At 36.2% G+C, this 22,378-nt stretch overlaps 1 protein-coding gene across 1 annotated transcript in view; it reads left to right on the forward strand.

Moving 5' to 3' along the window:
• Positions 1–463: 463 nt before the first annotated feature.
• The window catches only part of LOC122004399 (receptor-like protein EIX2), a 71,818-nt gene continuing 49,903 nt past the window's right edge, over positions 464–22,378 (forward strand). Inside the window, exons 1-2 of the mRNA XM_042559292.1 lie at positions 464–3,242; positions 5,403–5,427. Coding sequence (XP_042415226.1) covers positions 464–3,242; positions 5,403–5,427 — 2,804 coding nt within the window. The remainder of the gene's footprint in view (positions 3,243–5,402; positions 5,428–22,378) is intronic.

The following is a 22,378-nucleotide window of genomic DNA, read 5'->3' on the forward strand; positions in this document are numbered from 1 at the left end:
CTTCTTGGTTCTCTCCTTAGCATTATATTTGTTCATTTGAATGTGCTCAAAGAAAAGCCAAAAGGAGTGTCAAACGTCATCATTTCTCCCTAGCAAAGTCATATTCTAACAAAGTCATCGTTTCTCCTTATCTAACACGTCATCTCGATCGCTTTTGGACACTATCAAATATTATAACTCAATTTTTACATTATAAACGTGAATCTTTTTGGCATATAACTTTAAAAAATTATTAAAAAAATACTATTGTGCGTAGTTCGCATACAGAAGGGTACACTGCCCATAAGCTAAGGATCGAATTAACCGTTTTTTAGATTCGTGTTCCACACATTCCAAATAAATTAATGCTACGCAAGAAATTAATGCTGATGCAGACTTCTATGGATCATATATTTCGTGTTATTTTTTATCCAAATTAAGTTCTTATTGATCTGGCTTTGTTGAACTCTTTGTGCAACATCTGATGGCTACTGCTGCTATACTCAAGCTTCTCCTTTACCTCCTCTGGATTTCTCTCTTTTTTCTCTCTGGATCGTTGCAACTCTGCATAGAGGAAGAAAGGAAGGTTCTGCTGAGCGTGAGAAGTGGTTTTCCTAGCGTCGATAGAGTGCTATCTCCATGGAAGGGCAATGAGTGTTGCAGTTGGAATGGTGTAGGATGCAACAGCATCACAGGTCATGTTATCAAACTTGACTTCTCTTTTAGTTATCCTTTGCATCGTGGTATTTTTTCCAACAGAAGCGAGGTGCATCCTTTATTGTTTCATTTGAAGCATTTGAAGTATTTAGATATAAGTGGGAACAACTTATCAAGCCATCAAATTCCTGGCTCGATAGGATCTTTAACTCAATTGCAGCACTTGGACCTTTCGGGATGTTGGTTCCAAGGAGAAATTCCCTACCAACTTGGCAGTCTCTCCAACCTGCGTTACTTATCTCTGTCTTTCAACGAGATTTCAGGACAAATACCAGCATCTTTTGTCCATCTCAGCAATCTGCAGTTCTTGGACCTGAGCTATAATAACATCAGCGGAGAGATACCAGAAAATATTGGCAACCTCAGAAACATAGAATGCTTGTTCTTCTGTTATAATCAGATCGAAGGTGTAATACCAAGAAGCATAGGAAACTTGACTAAAATGTTAGATCTGAACCTTTCTACTAATAGAATTGTCGGGGGATTACCGGAGACTATTGGCAATCTAACTGCATTGCAGAAGTTGGACTTATCGGGTAATCAGATTAATGGAAAGATACCAGATTCAATGAGAAATCTCCTTCAGCTAGATGTTCTTAGTATCTCTCAGAACAACATAAGTGGATCGATTCCTGATGCCTTGGGAAGTCTATGCAACTTGAGTACAATCAATCTCTCTTATAACAGCATAACAGGGAGTGTTGTTGAATTCTTTGAACAACTATCAAGATGCAGAATTAACAAAGCTCTTTCCCATGACTTGCATGACAATCAGTTTACTGGTCTTTTTCCTAGTCCTTTTGAGAGGCTTCAAAGATTAGTTTTTCTTGACCTTGGTTCCAATCAATTGAGTGACTCAGTTCCAGCATCCTTGGGGAAATTGTCTGCATTAATGACCTTAAGTCTATGTTCAAACTATTTGGCTGGAGATATCACAGAAGCCCACTTTGCCAATCTCACAAATTTATATTACATGGATATATCTGACAACAACTTGTCAGTCAAAGTGAGCCAAGATTGGCTTCCTCCATTTCAAGCAGTAGGAATTCGAATGGGCTCCTGCAACTTGGGACCCAGATTTCCTCCATGGGTGCGGAACCAAACCATTTTAAATGAGCTAGACATATCAAACAATGGAATTTCAGATGCTTTTCCTGATTGGTTTTGGAGCTCGTGCACATCCAACTTGGAGCTAGATGTTTCTCAAAATCATATGAGAGGAATGTTGCCACGCTCTTTAGAATGCTTCAAGGATGTATGCAAATTAAATTTAAGTTACAACAACTTTGAAGGCTTCATACCAAGAATGCAACTTTCGGATGCATATTTGGACTTCTCTTACAATTCCTTCTCTGGACCTATTCCTAGTAGCTTGGCTGATAATGCTGTGTATATGTCTTTGTCAAACAACAAATTGAATGGTAGTATTCCATCCTCCATTTGTACAGGAAATTTTCTAGAAGGTATCGACCTTGGCAACAATGATTTATCTGGAACACTCCCGGATTGTTTCAGATATGAATCAGAATTGATGATTCTCGACGTTTCAAACAACAAGTTATCCGGCAGGATCCCTAGCACACTTGGATTTTTACGAAGACTCCAATCGGTGCACTTGAATCACAATAGACTCTCTGGCACAATTCCCACAACATTGATACAGTGCATTGCACTTGTGGTAATTGACTTCAGCTGGAATGAATTGTCTGGTGACATACTCAGTTGGATCGGACCAGAACTGTCATCATTAAGAGTCCTTTCTTTGAGGTCAAATAAGTTCACCGGTGAGATTCCATCAAAACTCTCGTTGATGCCTTCACTCCAAATCTTAGATCTTGCTCACAATCTTTTCTCTGGTTTGTTGCCTCCTAGTTTTGGTAATTTCACTGCTATGATGAACAACCAGAACAATAAAATACCTTCACCACTAGACGCACTTGATTATTGTACGGAGAGCCTCATTATATTTGCCAAAGATTCATCACTTAATTTCACTACTACGCTTTCGTTTGTCAAGAGCATTGACCTATCGTATAACAATCTCTCGGGCATGATTCCTAAAGAGCTAACAAATCTTAATGGCCTCCGCTACCTCAACTTATCTTTCAATTTCTTTTCTGGACAAATACCCGAGAAAATTGGTCTTATGGACCAATTAGAATCACTTGATCTCTCAAAGAACAATCTCTCTGGTAAAATCCCTTCGAGTATCTCTGCATTAACTTTTCTAACCGTCTTAAACTTGTCTTACAACAATCTTGTCGGGAAAATACCGGTAGGCCCTCAACTTCAAACCTTCACCAACTTGTCTTACATCGAAAACCCTGAGCTTTGTGGGGAACCACTTGAAATCAAATGTCTTGAAGATAACCAAACCAACAATGATGGAGTTACAGAAGAAGGGCACATGCTTGAAGATGGAGGAATTTGGTATTTTAGTGGCTTTGCTCCTGGATTTATATTCGGCTTCTGGGGATTCATGGGCGTAATTATGATCAAGAAGAGCACAAGAATCAAATACATTTTACTCATCGATAGCATAATTGGTTGGTTTATGCAAATGTAATGGGAACTAAGACTTAAATATGTCTACATTAATTCTAGGATTTACGGAGCTTGTAATACTTTTATGATATAAGACCAAGCTTGTTGTAATGAATTTAAGTTGATATTTGACATTTAAGTCATGAATCATATATGATTGATATGAATATGATGAGTGAAATATTATTCATGACTTGAGGGGATATGACCCAAACAAAATCTCCTTTAGCAATAGTTATTATTGTATTTTTGTTGTAAGGCAATCATTCAAACCTTTATTTAAATTTATTACATAGGAGGAAAAAACATTGATTACTTTTTTCTCATCTTATAAATTAGTATAAATCAATATTTTAAAGTAATTAAAGGGTCAATTTACTTAGTTTCTTAACTAATTTCAAAATTATTAGAGCATATTAATTTTGTTTAAATTAAATATGAACATAGTTCAATTCTTAAATAATTTCAGAATTCTTAGGGCATATGAACATAGTGTTAGGACCCTTAGCGGCTGGCTAGAGGGGGATGAATAGTCTCTACACAAATCAAGTAAAATCTTTCTAGAACAAATAACTTAATTAAAATAACTCTTGCATATAAGAAATACTAAAGAGACTAAAAGATAGAGACATACAGGTTTATTTGGTTACAACCGAGAAGATTGTTAATCCAAGGCAGATGAAGTCGTACTATTTTCTTCTTCAGGCGGAAAAGCCTCTTTACATCAATGAAAGCACAGAAAAATGATGTTAAACCGAAAAGGAAGTGTTTACAAGTGTTGCTTGGATATTTCTTGTTGCGATTAGCTTCTGGGAGCAGAGATGTTTATATAGTCCTGGTTGAGACGCCTAGAAGGATTCTAGACGCCTGAAATGGGATAATATTTTATCCCCGATACAACGGTACATGCCATGTCGAATTTCGTTAAAAATTAGGTTCTAAATGCTCGGAATGGTTCCAAGCGCCCCGGATTGTTCCAGGCGCCCGGAATGGTTATGAGCGCCCCAAACTGCTCTGGGCGCCCGGAAGGTGAAAGTCAACTTTTAGTTAACTTTCTCTCCGAGCCTCCAGCTTTGGCTCCGCTTGCTTCGGTCGGGGTCTTCCGCTTGCTTCGGTCCGGGTCTTCCGCTCCGCTCGCTTGGGTGATTTCGGCCATCCGGAATAGGGCTCACCCGAACTTAACTTCCAACCTTCTCGAACAAGGTTCTGCTCCAGCTTCTCATCCCTCGAAAACGTCACGCGTCTCCTTCTCGTACGCCCGCGTACTCTTCCACAGCATCTCGTCCCCTCAGACGTACTGAGCCGTCGGCTCTCTCTCGTGTCATCTTTCTCACTAGCTGCATCTTTTGCTCGATGTCCTGTGCTCCTAAATTCCCATACACTTAGACACAAGGTTAAACATAACAAGACCTAACCTAACTTGTTTACTTACATCAAAATTACCTTAGGGTACCAACATATAGTTCAAATTAAATTTTTTATTATTTTTAAATAAAATTTATCTTTCACTTATCATTATAATTTCCAAATTGATACCACAAATAATGACAAAAAGAGGAGATTTAATGTAGATTAAATTCTATGGTTGTTGTCTTCTAATTAATTTTCAAAACTCATTATAGATTTAAAATTATTTTTAAAAAGATAAAATAAAATATTAAAATTTAAAGTGTTTTTAACAAATAGACTGAAATTTAAAAGGTTTAATTTTAAATTTACTAATTTATGGAGTCCACTTTGATATCAATTTCAAATTTCATTTTTCTTCTGTTATCCCTCATTTTAATCCCTTATTTTTCATCTCCCCACCTTTTTTTGTCTGCTAAACATTTCAGTATTCTTCTCTTATCCCTCGTTTTAATCCCCTAATCTTCATCATTTTTTTTATTCTGATTTTTTGATATCCTTAAAGTAACAAAATATCATCAACCCCTTTTCAAAGATCATCAGTTTTCTTGGAACAATTTAATGGCTAGCGCATGAAGTATTACCATTATGAACTCTAGAGTTCAAATCTCGATAAAATTAAGATAAATAATTCACTTATGCATTAGTCATTATTCCAAAAATTAATAACCGTCCATGATTAACTTTCTTCGTGTTAATTTTAGGATGGATTGACAAAGACATTAGGTGCAAGTTCTGATAAGAGATGACTACAGAAATCTCAAAGTGTTCTTCGCTGGTGTTGACCACGAAGTGCACCGGCGAGGAGGCCAACAACGGGGAGGGAGAGCGACAGCCGACAGGAGGATGGACGGCAGATAGCTCATATGCGGTGGAGAACATGTGCCTGTGTTGCTCCATCTTTAACAGCTGGTGCTTTATGGAGTTAGCCAGAAAAGTTTCAATTTTCGGCAGCCAGCGGAGCTGAAAGAGGTGCTAGAGAAGACAAGGAGAAGTTCATCCTTGGGGTACTTGGGAGAGGAAGCCAAGTTGGAGGGATTTCAAAATTCAAATTTCAAATGTCCAGCGGAAGGTTTCAAATTGAACGTGGGTGTGGCAGGTTTCAATTGCAAGGTGGATTTCAAATTCAACGTGGATTAAAAGTCAAACGTGGTTTCAGATTGAAATATGGATTTCAAATTCAAAGTGGACTTCAAATTCAACGTGGATTCAAATTCACCGTGGATTTCAAATGCAGCATGGATTGAAATTCAAACGTGGATTGCCCAAACCAGATATCTTGTTGTTCAATGGACGATTGTCGGAGATCCACTTGTGACCGAAAGGAGAAGTTGCATGAAACATCAGGACATGGATAGGTTCCGGAGTCCCATAGAATCATCGAGTTGTTAGATGTGCACTTATGTATCAAGACACTTCTTATGTATTTTGTGAATAATTATTTAATAAATGTCAGTATTTATCATTAATTATATATTTTTCTATACATATATAATTAATGATAAAATCCCACAGATTAATGAGTATATTAATATGAAAATATTCTTTGATCTGACAGATATCTAAAGGAGATATGGATATCTAGATCAACGTTAAGTATGACTAGGTAGAGATAGATCGAGGGATGGATATCTAAATTATACTTGGAGGTGCCTTGAGTTTAGAGATACACTCGACACGACCCGCTCAAGAGGAGACCACATATTAAGCATCATTGGTTATTCCTCTTATGAACGAGTGTAACTGATCTTTTGACTTGAGACCTTCATTTATTCTATGCATGGAGTTATGTGCTTTAACGTCGTTAAAAGCAGTCCTTAATCGGATTATGATTAATACGGTAGTTGGCTGTATGACAAAGCGTAGAGAGAATAGTGTTGAGTCAATAAAGGATTTATCGCTCTATTGGATTAGGAGTTAACATCCTGGTCACTTGATAGAGATATTAGTGACTCGAAATCCATGGTTATAGGAGGAATGATTTATCATTCAAGAGGAGTCTATTATATATTGAAAATCAAGTAAAACAATTAATTTTGGAATGATGCATAATGTATCAATTTAATTGGGATGCATGCTTAGATGAGGAGATTGAATTACACAGTAATCGATTTATAGTGGTTTACAGTTTATGACTGATATTAATTTTATCGTGTTGGATGGCTAAAAACTGTTGCAAGACGGTTGCCTTAGTCTGTGTATGGATTTACACTGGCTTTGTGTATAAAATTTAGAGGGTCCTACGCATAACACGTAGACATATATAATGGTATCGGAAGCTAGTCGAGATTAAGATCAAATATGGATTTATTTTATGCAAAGAAAAGAGAATTCGAATAGTCATAATTATGATGATTAATGAAGAATTCGAAAAGTTATTATAATAATAATTAATGAAGTATTTGAAGAGTCATCATAATGAAGGTTATAAATGAAGAATTTATGGAGCCTATAATTCTTCATCTTCCTAATTAATGAAGATCATAAATGATGAATTTATTGAGGGCTTAACTCTTCGTATTCCTTAGAGACTATAAGTAGTCATCCTCGGAAAGATTCAAGTGAGGGATTCCTTCTCTCAATTTCTCCCTCGTCAACTTCTTCTTCGTGGACCTTCCACTGGAAGAGTTCAGTAGTGCTTCCAAGATTTTGTCGATCCAAGAGGCTAGCACCTAATGGATCGTATCAAGTTCGTGATCTAGTGCGCGTGGATATCGCTACAGGAGTTACACGTGGGGTTCTTATTTGTCTATCTGTTTATGATATCATTCACACCTATCGAGGACTCGAGGTATGATTTTATGTTATTTTTGTGTAAAACTATATGTACTACGAAAAGATTCATGATTTATTATATGTCTTTCACTGCGCTCCGAACCCAACACGAGTAACAAGCAAATTCAGCTTTGGCAAACTAAGTGGCAGCTGAATCGAGTCATGCCGGAGGAGGAGCCGAACACATGTTGAATTCCCATACTAATTTGGCGCCGAAGATTAATACCAGATTACTATGGATGGCAGGTGGCAGGAGACACGAGAGGATGCAGCGATGCATGGATAGTGGATATCCGAGCAGTGTTCCAAATGTGTTTTAAATTCGTGTTCCAAATGTTTTTTTTGAGGGATGATTCGATCCTATCCGTGCAGTGTTGAAAGGATGTTGTATGTGACGATACAGACTATTTTTTTTTAATATTTTTAATGATTGTTTTTAATTTTATCTTTACAATTTAGAAGATGAATTATAATATTAACTTAAAAAAAACATTTCAAATCGAAAAAGATTTTAGATGTGCAACAGGTGTTTATGATTGAGTGATGACATATCAAAATTATTGTGGCATTTTAAATGCATGAAATTAAAACGAAAAAATTGTAAATATTTACAGTAATGTTCCGTAGATCTGTAAATCAACAACGACAAAACTTACTATCCGAAGAATGATCATAGAATCGGAAAGCTCTCCGCAATTCCATGAACCAAATCTAGCATCCTCGGATATTCTTCTTTCTCTCTTTTTCCTTCTCTCTCTTGATGAAAGACTTGGACGTCTTATATAATGGGAAAGTAGACCGAATCATTCATAGTCATATGATGCATGCTAAAATAGCAGATACTGATTAAAATATCAAATAAACAATTAAATAGTCTCTAAGGGCAAAACTAAGATTAATTTATAATCTCAAAGGTCTCACATAGTAGAGAAATAGGGATCTATTCTCCTACTACCTTTATTGTTGCAATAACACATGTGGTATGAATTACATGCTACGATTTTATTTTCTTTACTAAAAAGAGTGCATGTTTTCCTCAAATTTAACATCGTACATATTTTGATCTAGACATACCTAATGTCTAACCCTGAATTCAACATATGAATTCCAATCTAGCTTTCAACAGGTTCAGTAAATGGTGGGTTCATTTACATCGATCATTATTAACATATAAATGATCTCAATTTTACATAATTATTAAGTCGACCTTAACTTATGGATCTATCTCTGTTCACAGCTACATAAGTTGTCCCATAAGCAACGATCTTATCTGTATTTTTACTCAACAAACAAATATGATTGTCCATGTGAGTGGACCAATATCAACCTGCCAACATGCTAATCGAGATTCTTATATGAATGTAACGAAATCATATGCATTGAATAAATTATGGCAAATTATACAATCAAATCACAAAATCTGATTGTAATTATAATGTTGTTACATTTTACAAAGTCTCAAAGACTTTACAGGTTCTTTAAATGACTCTCTATTCATTAGTTTAGTAAAAGGATCTACAAACATAACACGTGTAGGACATATTCAAGAATTACTTTTCTTTTAGCTACAAAATCTCTTACAAAGTTATATTTTATAGCTATATGTTTCCCTTTGTTGTGATATTTGGGATCCTTGGAAAAAGCTGTAGGATCGAAAAGAATTTAGATATCTTCACAATGGCATAATATTATCCACTTTGGGCCTAGATGTTTGTTGCTACTCGGAATACCGTCTTAGTTCCCCTGTACAAAAATTAGTACAATAATATAACTATCCTAGCTACCCATGTGCTCTACTAAAGTTAAATTTGGATTGCACATGATGTTTAACATTATTAATCCAAATTTCCCTTTAGAAGTTAAACTTGGATTGGGAACGAAACTTAACATTCTTACTCCAAGTTCAATCGATGTGATCTTCCTAAGTTAAACCATATTACAGAAGTTATCAAATATCTATTTCAAAAATCGGTCTCTAGGTTAAACATGACGAGACACTAGGCCTTCTTGGGTATGGGATCATCCACCACTTTCTAGACAAAGCCTTTCAAAGAAATTGAATATTTATTTCTTACAGTAAACTAGGTTTAACTATAGAGATCTCAATAGAAACACAATATCGAAATATGAAATCGAAAAATAAAGTCGATAACAAAAATGATAACTTAAAACCGATAACCTCTTGTGTTTGATTTTTCAAAATATATACAAAAGATGAACTAGTTATGATGCGGACACTAATAACTAGTTATACTTTTTATAGCTTAGAGACCTCTTGATCTTTTATTGTATTCCTCTCCTTCTCTTGGACGTCGTGTGAGAGATGATCTTCCAAGATGAAATCCACTCAAGCTTCTTCCAAGGCTTCCAAGATCCGGCCACCAAAGAAGCTCCAAGGGATGCTAGACAAGAAAGCTTCCTTCTCTTCTTCTTCTCCTTCAAGCAACCGGCCACCAAGAGATCTCCCACAATTGATGCCGCCGGCCTCCAAGAGAGAAAACAAAAGGAGAGAAGAGAAAGAACAAGGGTCGGCGACCAAGGAAGAATAGAGAGGAATAGAAGATGTGTTCTTAGGTGAGGCACCCCCTCCTTCTCCTTCTCTTTTATATTCCTTGGTCTTGTCAAAAAAGAAAAGTTTTATAACAAAAAATAAAAATTTTCTTTTCTCCCATGACATGGCCAGCCACAAGCTTGTGCTCCAAGCAAGGAAAGATTTTAAACTAAATTAAAATCTCTTTTTTAAAATCCCTTTTGTGGATAGTTATAAAAGGAATGTTTTATATATTAAAATCTCTCTTTTAAATCCTTTTATGGATATCTATAAAAGAAAAGATTTAAAATAAAACATGGTTACAAAAATGAAAGTTTTATAACAAAATTAAAATCTTTCTTTCACATTATAAATAACTACAAATAAAGAGAGATTTCAAATCTCTTTTTTATTCTTTTGTAGAAAACTATAAAAGGAAAGATTTTAAAATTTAAAAGTCTCTTTTAAAACCATCATAAAAGGAAAGTTTTTAACAAAATAAAAACTCCTTTTATTTCCTTTTGTGACTAATCTAAAAATGGAAAGTTTTATATTAAAATTATCCTTTTAAATCCTTTTTATGGATCTCTATAAAAGGAAAAATTTTACAAAAAAATAAAACTTCCTTCTCTTCTTGTGTGTGGTTGGCCCCTTGCTTGGGCTCCAAGCTTAGCTTGGCCGGCCCCTTGCTTGGTCTCCAAGCAAGGCTTGGCCGACCTTAGCTTGGGCCTTAAGAAGCTAGACTTTTGGGTGGATATAAGGCTTTATATAAGAGGCTACAATAGGGACCTAGAGGAGGAATTGATTTTGGTCTCCCGATGAGCTTGAGCTTCCCGTGTTCGCCCCGAACACCCAACTCAAGTTCATTAATAATATTCATTCTACTAAAGAGTTATTATTGCACTACTGCAATAATCCCATATTATAATATGGGCTCCTTCTTATCATGAGTGTGTTAGTCTCCCTGTGTTTAAGATATTAAATATCCACTAATTAAATGAGTTACTAATAACTCACTTAATTAATATCTAGCTCCAAGAGTAGTACCACTCAACCTTATCGTCATGTCGAACTAAGTCCACCTGCAGGGTTTATATGACAATCCTTATGATCTCCTCAAGGGGGCATCATCAACCTAGATTACTAGGACATAATTTCATTCTATAATCAACAACACACCATATAAATAATATCATTTCCCAACTTATCGGGCCTATTGATTTAATGAACTAAATCACACCCTTTGATAAATTAAAGAAATAAATATTAAATATACGTGCTTGTTATTGTATCATGATTAAGAGTACATACTTCCATAATAACATAGGTTTTGTTCTTTTATGTAGTCAGTATAAAAAGAAACTATCTCAAATGGCTCTGCTCAATACACTCATAGTGTACTAGTGTAATTTTATAGTCAAGATAAACTAATACCAAATTACACTACAACCATTCCAATTATTTGCCCCATTCCATCTTGGTTGTGAGCTTCTATTTATAATTTATAAGGAATTGATAACATGATCTTCTGTGTGTCTCCTCACACCATGTTATCTACAATATAAATTAAATAGACAACTACACTTAGCATAAATGTAGACATTTGACCAATGTGATTCCTATTTCAAAATAAATATTTATTTAAAAGCTAGACTTTTAGTATACATCCTAACAATCTCCCACTTATACTAAAAGACTATGCTGTCATATATGCTGCCATACATCTGATTCACATCCCCTCAACATGCCCATCAAAAGCTCTTGCCTTAAGAGCCTTAGTGAAAAGATCCAGGTTATCTCCTGATACAATATAGGCGACAACAACTTCTCCTCGTTATACGATGTCTCGTATTGGGCGGTACTTGCGCTCTATGTGTTTACTTGCCTTATGGGCTCGTGGTTCCTTCGAGTTTGCTACTGCTCCAAATAATTTTGGGCAAACCAGGAATCACATCTAAGTCCATCATGAAGTTACTGAGCCATTCAACTTCTACGGTTGCCTCACAGACTGCCATTTACTTTGCTCCATGGTGGAGTCTGAACCGTATTTTTGCTTAACACTTCTCCATTGTTATGGTTCCATTTCCTAAAGTAAACATAAAATCTCGAGGTTAACTTACTATTGTTCCTATCTGATTGGAATTTCGAATCCGTGTAACCCACAGGGAGCAAGTCATCTGCATGGTAAACCACATATAATCTCTAGTCCTTCTCAGGTACTTTAATATATGCTTTACGGTAGTCCAATGTCCTTGTCTTGGGTTACTTTGATATCTGCTAACCATGCCCACGGTAAAACAGATATCCAGTCTCGTACATAGCATCGCATACATTAGGCTTCCTACAGCATAAGGAACTGCCTTCATTTCCTCTATCTCTTTTGATATCTTAGGAGACATCTCTTTAGATAGAGGTACTCCATGCCTAAAAGGTAGAAAATCTTTCTTGGAGTTTTGCATGCTAAAACGAGCTAGGATAGTATCGTTATATGAAGCTTGGGATAAGCACAATATTCTTTTCTTGCGATCCCTTATTACTTTGATCCCAAGAATATGTTTGCTTTCTCCCAAGTCCTTCATATCAAATTGCTTGGACAACCATACCCTTACTTCTGACAGCACTTTGATATTGTTGTCAACTATCAAAATGTCATCAACATATAGTACAAGAAATACCACCACATTTTCGCCACACTTCTTGTATACACAAGACTCATCCGGACACTGAATAAATCCATAAGACTATATTACTTCATTAAATCGGATATTCCAAGATCATGAAGCTTGCTTCAGTCCATAAATAGACCGATTGAGCTTACATACAAGATGCTCTTTGCCTTTTTCAATAAACTCCTCTGGTTGCTTCATATGGATGTTTTCTTCAAGACTTCCATTAAGGAAAGCCGTCTTGACATCTATTTGCCAAACCTCATAATCCATATGAGCAGCAATTGATAAAAGTATCCGGATAGACTTAAGCATAACTACCGGTGAAAAGATTTCCTCATAATCGATTCCCTCTTTCTGAGTATATCCTTTTGCAACAAGCCTTGCTTTAAAAGTTTCCACCTTCCTGTCTGTCCCTTTTTCTTTTGTAGACTTATTTACACCCAATAACTTTTACACCATTTGGTGGTTCTACAAGCTCCCAGACCATATTAGAATACATAGATTCTATTTTAGAGTTCATTGCACTTTGCCAAGATGCTTCATTTTTATCTTGGAGTGCTTCATCATATGTGTGGGAATCAGGTTCATGTTCACCGGGGATCAAGTCCAAGACTCTCCCAAAAACATGAATCTACCAAGTTGCAAAACAACCCTCCCACGACGACGTGACACTGCTTGTAATTGTGCAACATTTGTGGCACGTGTTGCAGTTTCTTGTGTTATCTCATCTTGTATAGTTGGTACTAGTTTAGACGTGTCTTCTCTAATTTTCATAAGAACAATTTTTCTCATGGGCTTTGTGATTCATTACATAGTCCTCTTCTAAAATCGGGCATTGGTGTTAACAATGACCTTCTGATTTTTAGGACTATAAAACTCCTTTCGTTTCTCTAGGATAACCCACAAACAAGTGAACTCCTGTCCAACTTATCGGTGTCTCCCTTCAGCACATGTGCTGGACTACCCCAAATCTAAATATGCTTCAGACTAGGCTTACGCCCATTGTACAATTCTATGGGAGTAGAGGGTTCTGACTTTAGAAGGTACTATGTTCATTGCCATTTCTAGAGTATATCCTAAAATGAATTTGGTAATTCTAAATAATTCATCATTGATCTAACCATTTCCATAAAAGTCCTAAACCTTCGTTCTGCCACACCATTTTGTTGGGGTGTACTAGGTGCAGACAGTTGGGATTGAATCTTGACTTCTGATAAGTAACTCCTAAACTCTCCTAAGAGGTACTCGCCACTACGATCACACCGTAGTGTCTTGATATTTTTACCATGACGTTTCTCCACATCAGCCTTATACTCTTTGAACTTATCGAAGCACTCAGACTTGTGGCGTATCAAGTAAATGTACCCGTATCTCGAATAGTCGTCTATAAAAGAGATGAACTATTCAAAACTATGTACCTCTTGCCTGGATAGTCATAGGTCCACATAAATCAGAATGAACCAATTCCAACACATCTTTGGCTCTATACCCCTTATCATTAAAAGGTCTCTTGGTCATTTTTCCTTTCAAGCAAGACTCGCAGGTTGAAAATTTTTCCACCACCAATGAACCCAAAAGTCCATCGACTTTTAACCTTTGAATCCTACTCAAGTTAATATGACCTAGCCTTAGATGTCAAAGATATGTTTGGTTCATTTTCGAAGGTTGATTTCTCTTATTAGAATTAGAAGATGTGTTATTAATTTCCATTTGTTGCATCGTGAGAGTTATTGGATTTAGAGTATACAAATTGCCACCTAATGTACCAGAACAGATAACCACTGTATTTTTCTTGACAACTACTTTGTCATCAAAAGAAACAGAATATCCATCCTCAAATAGTTTAGAAACTGAAATCAAATTTTTTCTAAAACTTGGTACATAAAGACAATTTCTCAAAATCAATGTTTTATTCCTAAATAAACATCTCCCACTGCAACAGTCACCACTTCCGTAGTATTGCCCATGTAAACAGTGATTTCTACTTCATGTAGTTATCGGGTTACCTGGAACCCCTGTAATGATTTGCAGACATGATCAGTGGTTCTCGTATCTACACACCAGGTACCAGTAGATAACACCACTAAACATGTTTCAACAACTAATAAGATACACCTTTATTGTTCTCATTCCTTAGAGGGCAGTCCACCTTAGTGTCCAAGTTTTATTTCCAATCATTATAATTGGAACTAGTAAGTCTATTCTCTAGTATAACAGCTAGGGAATTGAAAACCATTTGAAATCCAAATAATCACAAAATATTTGGTTAAGACCAACACCTCAAACACTGTGAATTTTGTATGCCGCGATAGTGTGGACGTATACAAATTCAATCATTAATTTTATTATCTTGTCATTTTAACTTTATGACAAATAAAATTAATAGTTGGTCTGTTTTCGATCAAATATTTGGTCAAAACTTTAGAATTTAAAATAATATTGATTTCTAAAAACAATATCATTTAAATTCACCAACACCTCAAACACCGTGAATTGTGTATGCCACGATAGTGTGAACGTATACAAATTCAAACATTTATAAGAGGAGGGTCTTATCCATTAATTATCTTGTCAACCTATAATTACCTCAATTACTATGAATTTTGTATGCCATGATAGTGTGGACGTATACAAATTCAATCATTTGTAAGAGGAGATTTTACCCATTAATTTTATTTTGTCAACCTAACTTTATGACAAATAAAATTATCTCAAACACTATGAATTTTGTATGTCACGATAGTGTGGACGTATACAAATTCAAACATTTGAAGATGAGGTTTTACCAAGCTTTATGACAAATTAATAGTTGATTTTTCTTTGGTCACACAAATAATAGCAGTGACTCCGATGGAGAGGATACTATAAAATGTGCCTAAGTGTATACCATTAGTTGATACTAAGTCCACTAAATAGAATTGTGCCCCTTCAGTTGGAGAAGATCACACGCATCCTAAATGTTATTTGGGATTGGTGCGGTAGTACAACAATAACTCTCTAGTGGAATGAGTTATTGTTGATGAACTTGAGTTGTGTGTTCGGGGCGAACATGGGATACTCAAGCTCATCAGAAGGCCAAAACCAATTTCTCCTCTAGGTCCCTGTCGTAGCCTCATTAGTGTCTTATAAACTACTCATTAAAAGCCCTTCTTGGTGTCCAAGAAAGGAGGTCGGCCCATTGTTTGGTGACCAAGCAATGGCCGGTCACCATCTCCTTAAGAGGGCCGGCCCTCTTGCTTAGTGACCATACAAGTAGGGGCCGACCAAGATAAATTCAAATAGGAGGGGTGTTTTGAATTTTTAAAATCTTCTCTTTGTAGAAAACTATAAGTTTTAAAAGAGAAATTTAAATTTTAAAAACTTTCCTTATTTGATTAGGCCACATGGTTTAATAGAGAGTTTTAAAAGTTTTAAAACTTTCCTTTTTTAACCATCCTCATGGTTTTAGAAAAAAGGAAGAAAAGTTTTAAAAATTAAAATTTTCTATTCATGTTAAAAAAGGAAATTTTGAAGAGAAGTTTTAAATTTTAAAACATGGTTTTAATTTTTTAAAACTTTCCTTTTTAACATCCACTTTAGGAAAGAGAGCTTGTAAAATTTTATAAGAGGATTTCTTCTTGTAAAATTTTATAAAAAAATATTTCCTTCCTCTCTAAGGGGGTCGGCCACCCTTGCTTGGTGCCCAAGCAAGGGGCCGGCCAAATAAAAATAAAAATAAAATCATCATCTAATGATTTGGTGATTAATTCAATCAAGAGGGAAGAAAAGGAAAAATAAAAAGGGAAAAAGAAAAACTAGAGGAAGATTTTAATCTTTGTAAAAATTCTTCCCTTATTTGCCTTGGCCAAGTAATATAAAAGAAAGGGTGAGGAGGCCTCATGAGACACAATTCTTATTCTCTTGGTGGAGATTCTCTTGGTGTGGTCGGCCCTCTCTCTTCTCCCTTTCCCTTTGCTCTTTTTTCTTTTGTGGTGGTGGTGGCCGAAAATTAGAAGAAGGAGAAGAAGACTTTGGGTGGTGTTTATCTTGAAGGATCGTCGCCCACACGACGTCCAAGGTGAGACAAGGAATACGCCAGAAGATCTCGAGGTCATTAGCTTGCAAAGAAAAGGTAAAATTAGCAATTATTTTTCGCATCATGCTAGTTATTTTTCTTTGTATGAATTCCAAACACAAGAGGCATTAGATCCAGTTTTTCGAATTAGTAATTCATGTTTTTGTTTTTCTTTGTTTTTCGAATTTGTGATTCGATTGTTCTTTTTGGTTAAACCTAGAGTTATATAAGGAAATTAAATATTAGCTTTCCTTAAAAGGCTTTGTCTAGACGGTGGTGGATGCTCCCATACCCAAGAAGGCCATGTGCCTCGCCATGCAGACCTGGAAGCCAATTTTAGAAATTAATATTTAATTGAATTTATAACGTAGGTGGATTTGGATCAATAGTGTTAAGTTCAGCTTGCGATCCAAGTCTAAACCATTAAGAACAGATAAGTTAAATTTGGAATCAATGATGTTAAGTTCCGTCTGCGAGTTTTAATTTAACTTCTAAAGAACACAATAGGTTATTTAAGGAAAGGTTTGACACTTGTACAAAATTTTTGTACAGTGGAACCCGTACGATTTTCCTAGGACTAACCAATAATTGGTATCAGAGATAGGGTTTGCCTTTGTGTGTTTTGGTTTTCAAATTAATTATGCACATGTCATACATAATTTAGGCAGGATAATAGTTGGATGTACTAACTTTGTGGTTGCAGGCTTCAACTATTATGGCATTTAGATATTGTGTGTAATTGGACCCTTGGACATGTCAAGGGCATTATTTTATGTGCATGATTGTATGTATCAAATACAGCAGGAGCTGTATTATTTTTAGAATTTTATTTTCGATCTAGATTATATGTACATTCCTACGTGGAATATAGGATCGATATATGTAAAATTCTATTTTTGTCGCGGATCAGATACTTGCGAGGCGTGGTACTTTTGGAGCACCAGAAGCGCAGCGGAATAAGAAGCAAGATGGATGTGACGACTAGACCCGATGGCGGTGGCTAAAGATGGCAGCAGCTAGGGTTGGAGCACACGGAGAACAGTGATGGAAAAAGCCCATAATAGTTGGAAAATAAATTTCCATATTTATTACTTTTATTTACTGTGATGTGTGTGTATGCATGTGATGTATGCTAGGATAGTTTAAAATTCCTCACTTTAAATAACTAAGTGGAAGAGGGATTTATTTTAATAAATTCCATGGTCTCTATTACTGGTTTGTAAGTGATGCAAACAAACTTGCGCGTTGGCTCTGAGTGTCTTCCTCCATATCGGATGAGTTTGTTTGCGGATCACTAGATCAAACTTCCATTTAGGATGACTATAGGAAATTAATTAAGAGCGTGTGATCTTCCCCATCGGAAGAGGCACAATCTTATTAATGGACTTAGTGTCAAGTAATTGTATACACTTAGGCATGTCTAATAGTATCCTCCCCATCGGAGTCACTGCTATTATTTGTGTGACCGAAGGAAACCAACTATTAATTTTATTTGTCAAAAGTTAGGTTGACAAGAATAAAATTAATGGGTAAAACCTCCTCTTACAAATGTTTGATTTTGTATACGTCCACACTATCGTGGCATACAAAATTCACGGTGTTTTAAGGTGTTGATTAATTTAAAATAGTATTGTTTCAGGAATCAATATTATTCTAAATTTAGAGTTCTGACCAAAGCTATTTGTGTGATTTTTAGGATGACTTTTAACCCACTGGCCATTATACTGAAAGAGAACAAACTTACTGGTTCCAATTATATAGATTGGAAAAGAAACCTGGATATTATCTTAACTACTGAAAGTTATAAGTTTGTACTGTCAGAGGTATGCCCAAATACACCTAATGGTGACTCTACCCCAGAGGAGATTGAGTATCATAAGAAATGGGTAAAAGCATATGAGATGGTGCGATGTTACATTTTGGCTTCAATGTCAAATGTATTGCAACATCAGCATCAAGATTTACCAACTGCTTATGATATAATGAACAATCTCAAAGAACTCTTTGGGCACCAGAGTCGGACTGCTAGGCAAGAGGAAATGAGAAAGTTAATGACAACCACCATGTCTGAGGGGACACCCGTAAGTGATCATATCCTCAAAATGATGGCTTATCTGAATGAAATACAAGTCCTTGGAGGAGAAATCGATGGGGAAACCCAGGTCGATATAATTCTCCAAACGCTACCCAGAAGTTTTGAGCAGTTTCGCCTGAACTATAACATGAACAAAAGTGAGTATTCGTTGGTGGAACTTCTGCCAGAACTACAGGCAGCAGAAGGTATATTTCGTCATAGTTCTCAGATTCACTATGTTGAAAATGGTTCTACTTCTAAGTCAAAAGGCAAGAAGAAGAAGAAACAGGTCTTTTCAACAAAGAGAGTGAATAAACTTCAGGGTACAGGACAAAAAGCTAGAATGAAGAAGCCGAAGGGCAAGTGCTTCATCTGCAAGCAGTCAGGACATTGGAAGGCGGACTGTCCTCATAGGAATCAGAATAATAAAGGTATATCTCATGCTCTAGTAGTTGAAACATGTTTAGCGGTGTTATTTACCAGCACCTGGTGTGTAGATACGGGAGCCACTGATCATGTCTGTAATTCTTTGTAGGGGTTCGAAGAAACCCGACAACTATTTGAAGGAGAGATAACCGTATACATTGGCAATGCTACTAAGGTGGCGGCTGTTACAGTGAGACACGTTTACTTACCTTTTAGGAATAGAAGTTTGGTTTTAAGAAATTGTCTTTATGTACCCAGTTTTAGAAAGAATTTAATTTCAGTTTCTAAACTGTATTTGGATGGATATTCTGTTTCTTTCAATAACAATGTAGTTATAAAGAGAAATAGAGTTATTATCTGTTCTGGTGCATTGGTAGGCAATTTATATACATTAAATTCAATTTCTCCCATAAAGCAACAAATGAAAATTAATAACACATCTTCTAACTCTAATAAGAGAAAAGAACCTTTGGAGATAAACCAAACATATCTTTGGCATCTAAGGCTTGGTCATATTAACTTAAGTAGGATTCAAAGGCTTATAGCCAATAGACTCTTGGGTACATTAGAGTTGAAAAATTTTCCAACCTGTGAATCTTGCTTGAAAGGTAAAATGACCAAGAGACCTTTTAAGGCCAAGGGTTATAGAGCCAAAGATGTGTTAGAACTGGTTCATTCTGATTTGTGTGGTCCTATGTCTATCCAAGCAAGAGGTGGTTTCGAATACTTTGTCTCTTTTATAGACGATTATTCGAGATACGGATACATTTACTTGATGCGCCGGAAGTCTGAGTGCTTTGATAAGTTCAAAGAGTACAGGGTTGATGTGGAGAAACATCTTGGTAAAAGTATCAAAACACTACGGTCTGATCGTGGTGGCGAATACCACTTGAGAGAGTTTAATAATTACTTATCAGAGGCTGAGATTCAATCCCAGTTGTCTGCACCTGGTACACCCCAACATAATGGTGTGGAAGAACGAAGGAATAAGACTCTTATGGAGATGGTTAGATCGATGATGAGTTATTCAGAATTTCCAAATTCGTTTTGGGGATACGCTTTGGAAACAGCAGCATACATTCTGAACTTAGTACCTTCTAAATCAGTACCTTTTACTCCCACAGAATTATGGAATGGGCGAATTCCCAGTCTAAGACATATTCGAATTTGGGGTAGTCCAGCACATGTGCTGAAAGCAGATGCTGATAAGTTAGAATCTCGTACATAAGTTCGAGTGTTTGTGGGTTAACCTAGAGGAACGAAAGGTGGTTTATTTTATAGTCCTAAAGACCAGAAGGTCATTGTTAGCACCAATGCCCAGTTTTTAGAAGAAGATTATATAATGGACCACAAGCCCAAAAGTAAAATTGTTCTTGAAGAAATGAGAGAGGACACATTTGCTTCAGTACCAAAAGTACAAGATGAAGTACCACAAGAGACTGCAACACGTGTCACACATGATACACAACCACAGACAGTGCCTCATCTTAGTGGGAGGGTTATGAGACAACCTGAGAGATTCATGTTTTTAGGAGAGTCTTCGGACTTGATCCCGGGTAAACATGAACCTGATTCCCAAACATATGATGAAGCACTCTAAGATATAGATGCAATATCTTGGCAAAAGGCAACGAATTCTGAAATAGAGTCTATGTATTCTAATAAGGTTTGGGATCTTGTAGAACCACCTGATGGTGTAAAAGTCGTTGGATGCAAGTGGATCTACAAAAGGAAAAGAGGGACAGACGGAAAGATAGAAACCTTCAAGGCAAGGCTTGTTGCGAAAGGGTATACACTGAAAGAGGGAATCGATTATGAGGAACCTTTTTCACAAGTAGCTATGCTAAAGTCTATCTGGATACTCTTATCCATTGCTGCTCATATTGATTATGAGATTTGGCAAATGGATGTCAAGACAGCTTCCTTAACGAAAATCTTGAAGAAAACATCCATATGAAGCAACCAGAAGGGTTCATTGAAAAAGGCAAAGAGCATCTAGTGTGCAAGCTCAATCGGTCTATTTATGGACTGAAGCGAGTTTCAAGATCTTGGAACATCCGGTTTAATGAAGTAATCCAATCATATGGATTTATTCAGTGTCCGGATGAGTCTTGTGTATACAAGAAGTGTAACGAAAACGTGGTGGTATTTCTTGTACTATACGTAGATGATATTTTGTTAATTGGCAATAATGTCAAGGTATTATCGGATGTAAGGGTATGGTTGTCCAAACAATTTGATATGAAGGACTTAGGAGAATATGTACACATTCTTGGGATCAAAGTTATAAGGGATCGCAAGAAAAGAATGTTGTATCTATCTCAAGCTTCATATATAGATACAATCCTTGCTCGTTTTAGCATGCAGAACTCCAAGAAAGGTTTCTTACCTTTTAGGCATGAAGTAGCCTTATCTAAAGAGATGTCTCCGAAGACATCAAAGGAGATAGAGGATATGAAGGCAGTTCCTTATGCTTCGGCTGTAGGAAGCCTTATGTATGCAATGCTGTGTACGAGACCTTATATCTGTTTTGCCGTGGGCATGATTAGTAGATATCATAGTAACCCTGGACAAGGACATTGGACTGCTGTAAAGCATATATTGAAGTACCTGAGAAGGACTAGAGATTATATGCTAGTTTACCAAGCAGACGATTTGCTCCCTGTGGATTAAACGGATTCGGATTTCCAATCAGATAGGGACAACAGTAAGTCTACATCAGGCTATGTGTTTACTTTAGGAGGTGGAGTGATAATGCCTAAAATCTATATTAAATGTCACAAATAGGCTTATCAAATTAACAATTTAATATTTCACTCACTGAACCCCTTAATTTTGCAATAACGTTGTAGTAACGAGCCCAGGATCGATCCCGAGGAACCAACGGTAGAATGTAATTTAGGATTGTCTTTTTATTTCTATTTTTGGGGTTTTCGATATAAAAATGGAGTTGGGGGGATTTAAGCCTGAATCTAAATCTACAAAAGTAAAGTACAACGGATAAGAAATTATTCTAATGCATAAATGAAACCAAACTCGGTGCCAATAATCCAATCATAACGTATTGTCACCCTACGTCGTGATTAAATCATTAACACACTTAAACTAAGCAATGAAATAACAAGACATAAGATAAATCTAATCTTAAGCAGAATTTAATCTTAACTACAGAAACTAACTACTCAACAATATTGAAATTTAAG

Source organism: Zingiber officinale, chromosome 7B, assembly GCF_018446385.1.
Source record: "Zingiber officinale cultivar Zhangliang chromosome 7B, Zo_v1.1, whole genome shotgun sequence".
Classification (NCBI taxonomy): Eukaryota; Viridiplantae; Streptophyta; class Magnoliopsida; order Zingiberales; family Zingiberaceae; genus Zingiber; species Zingiber officinale.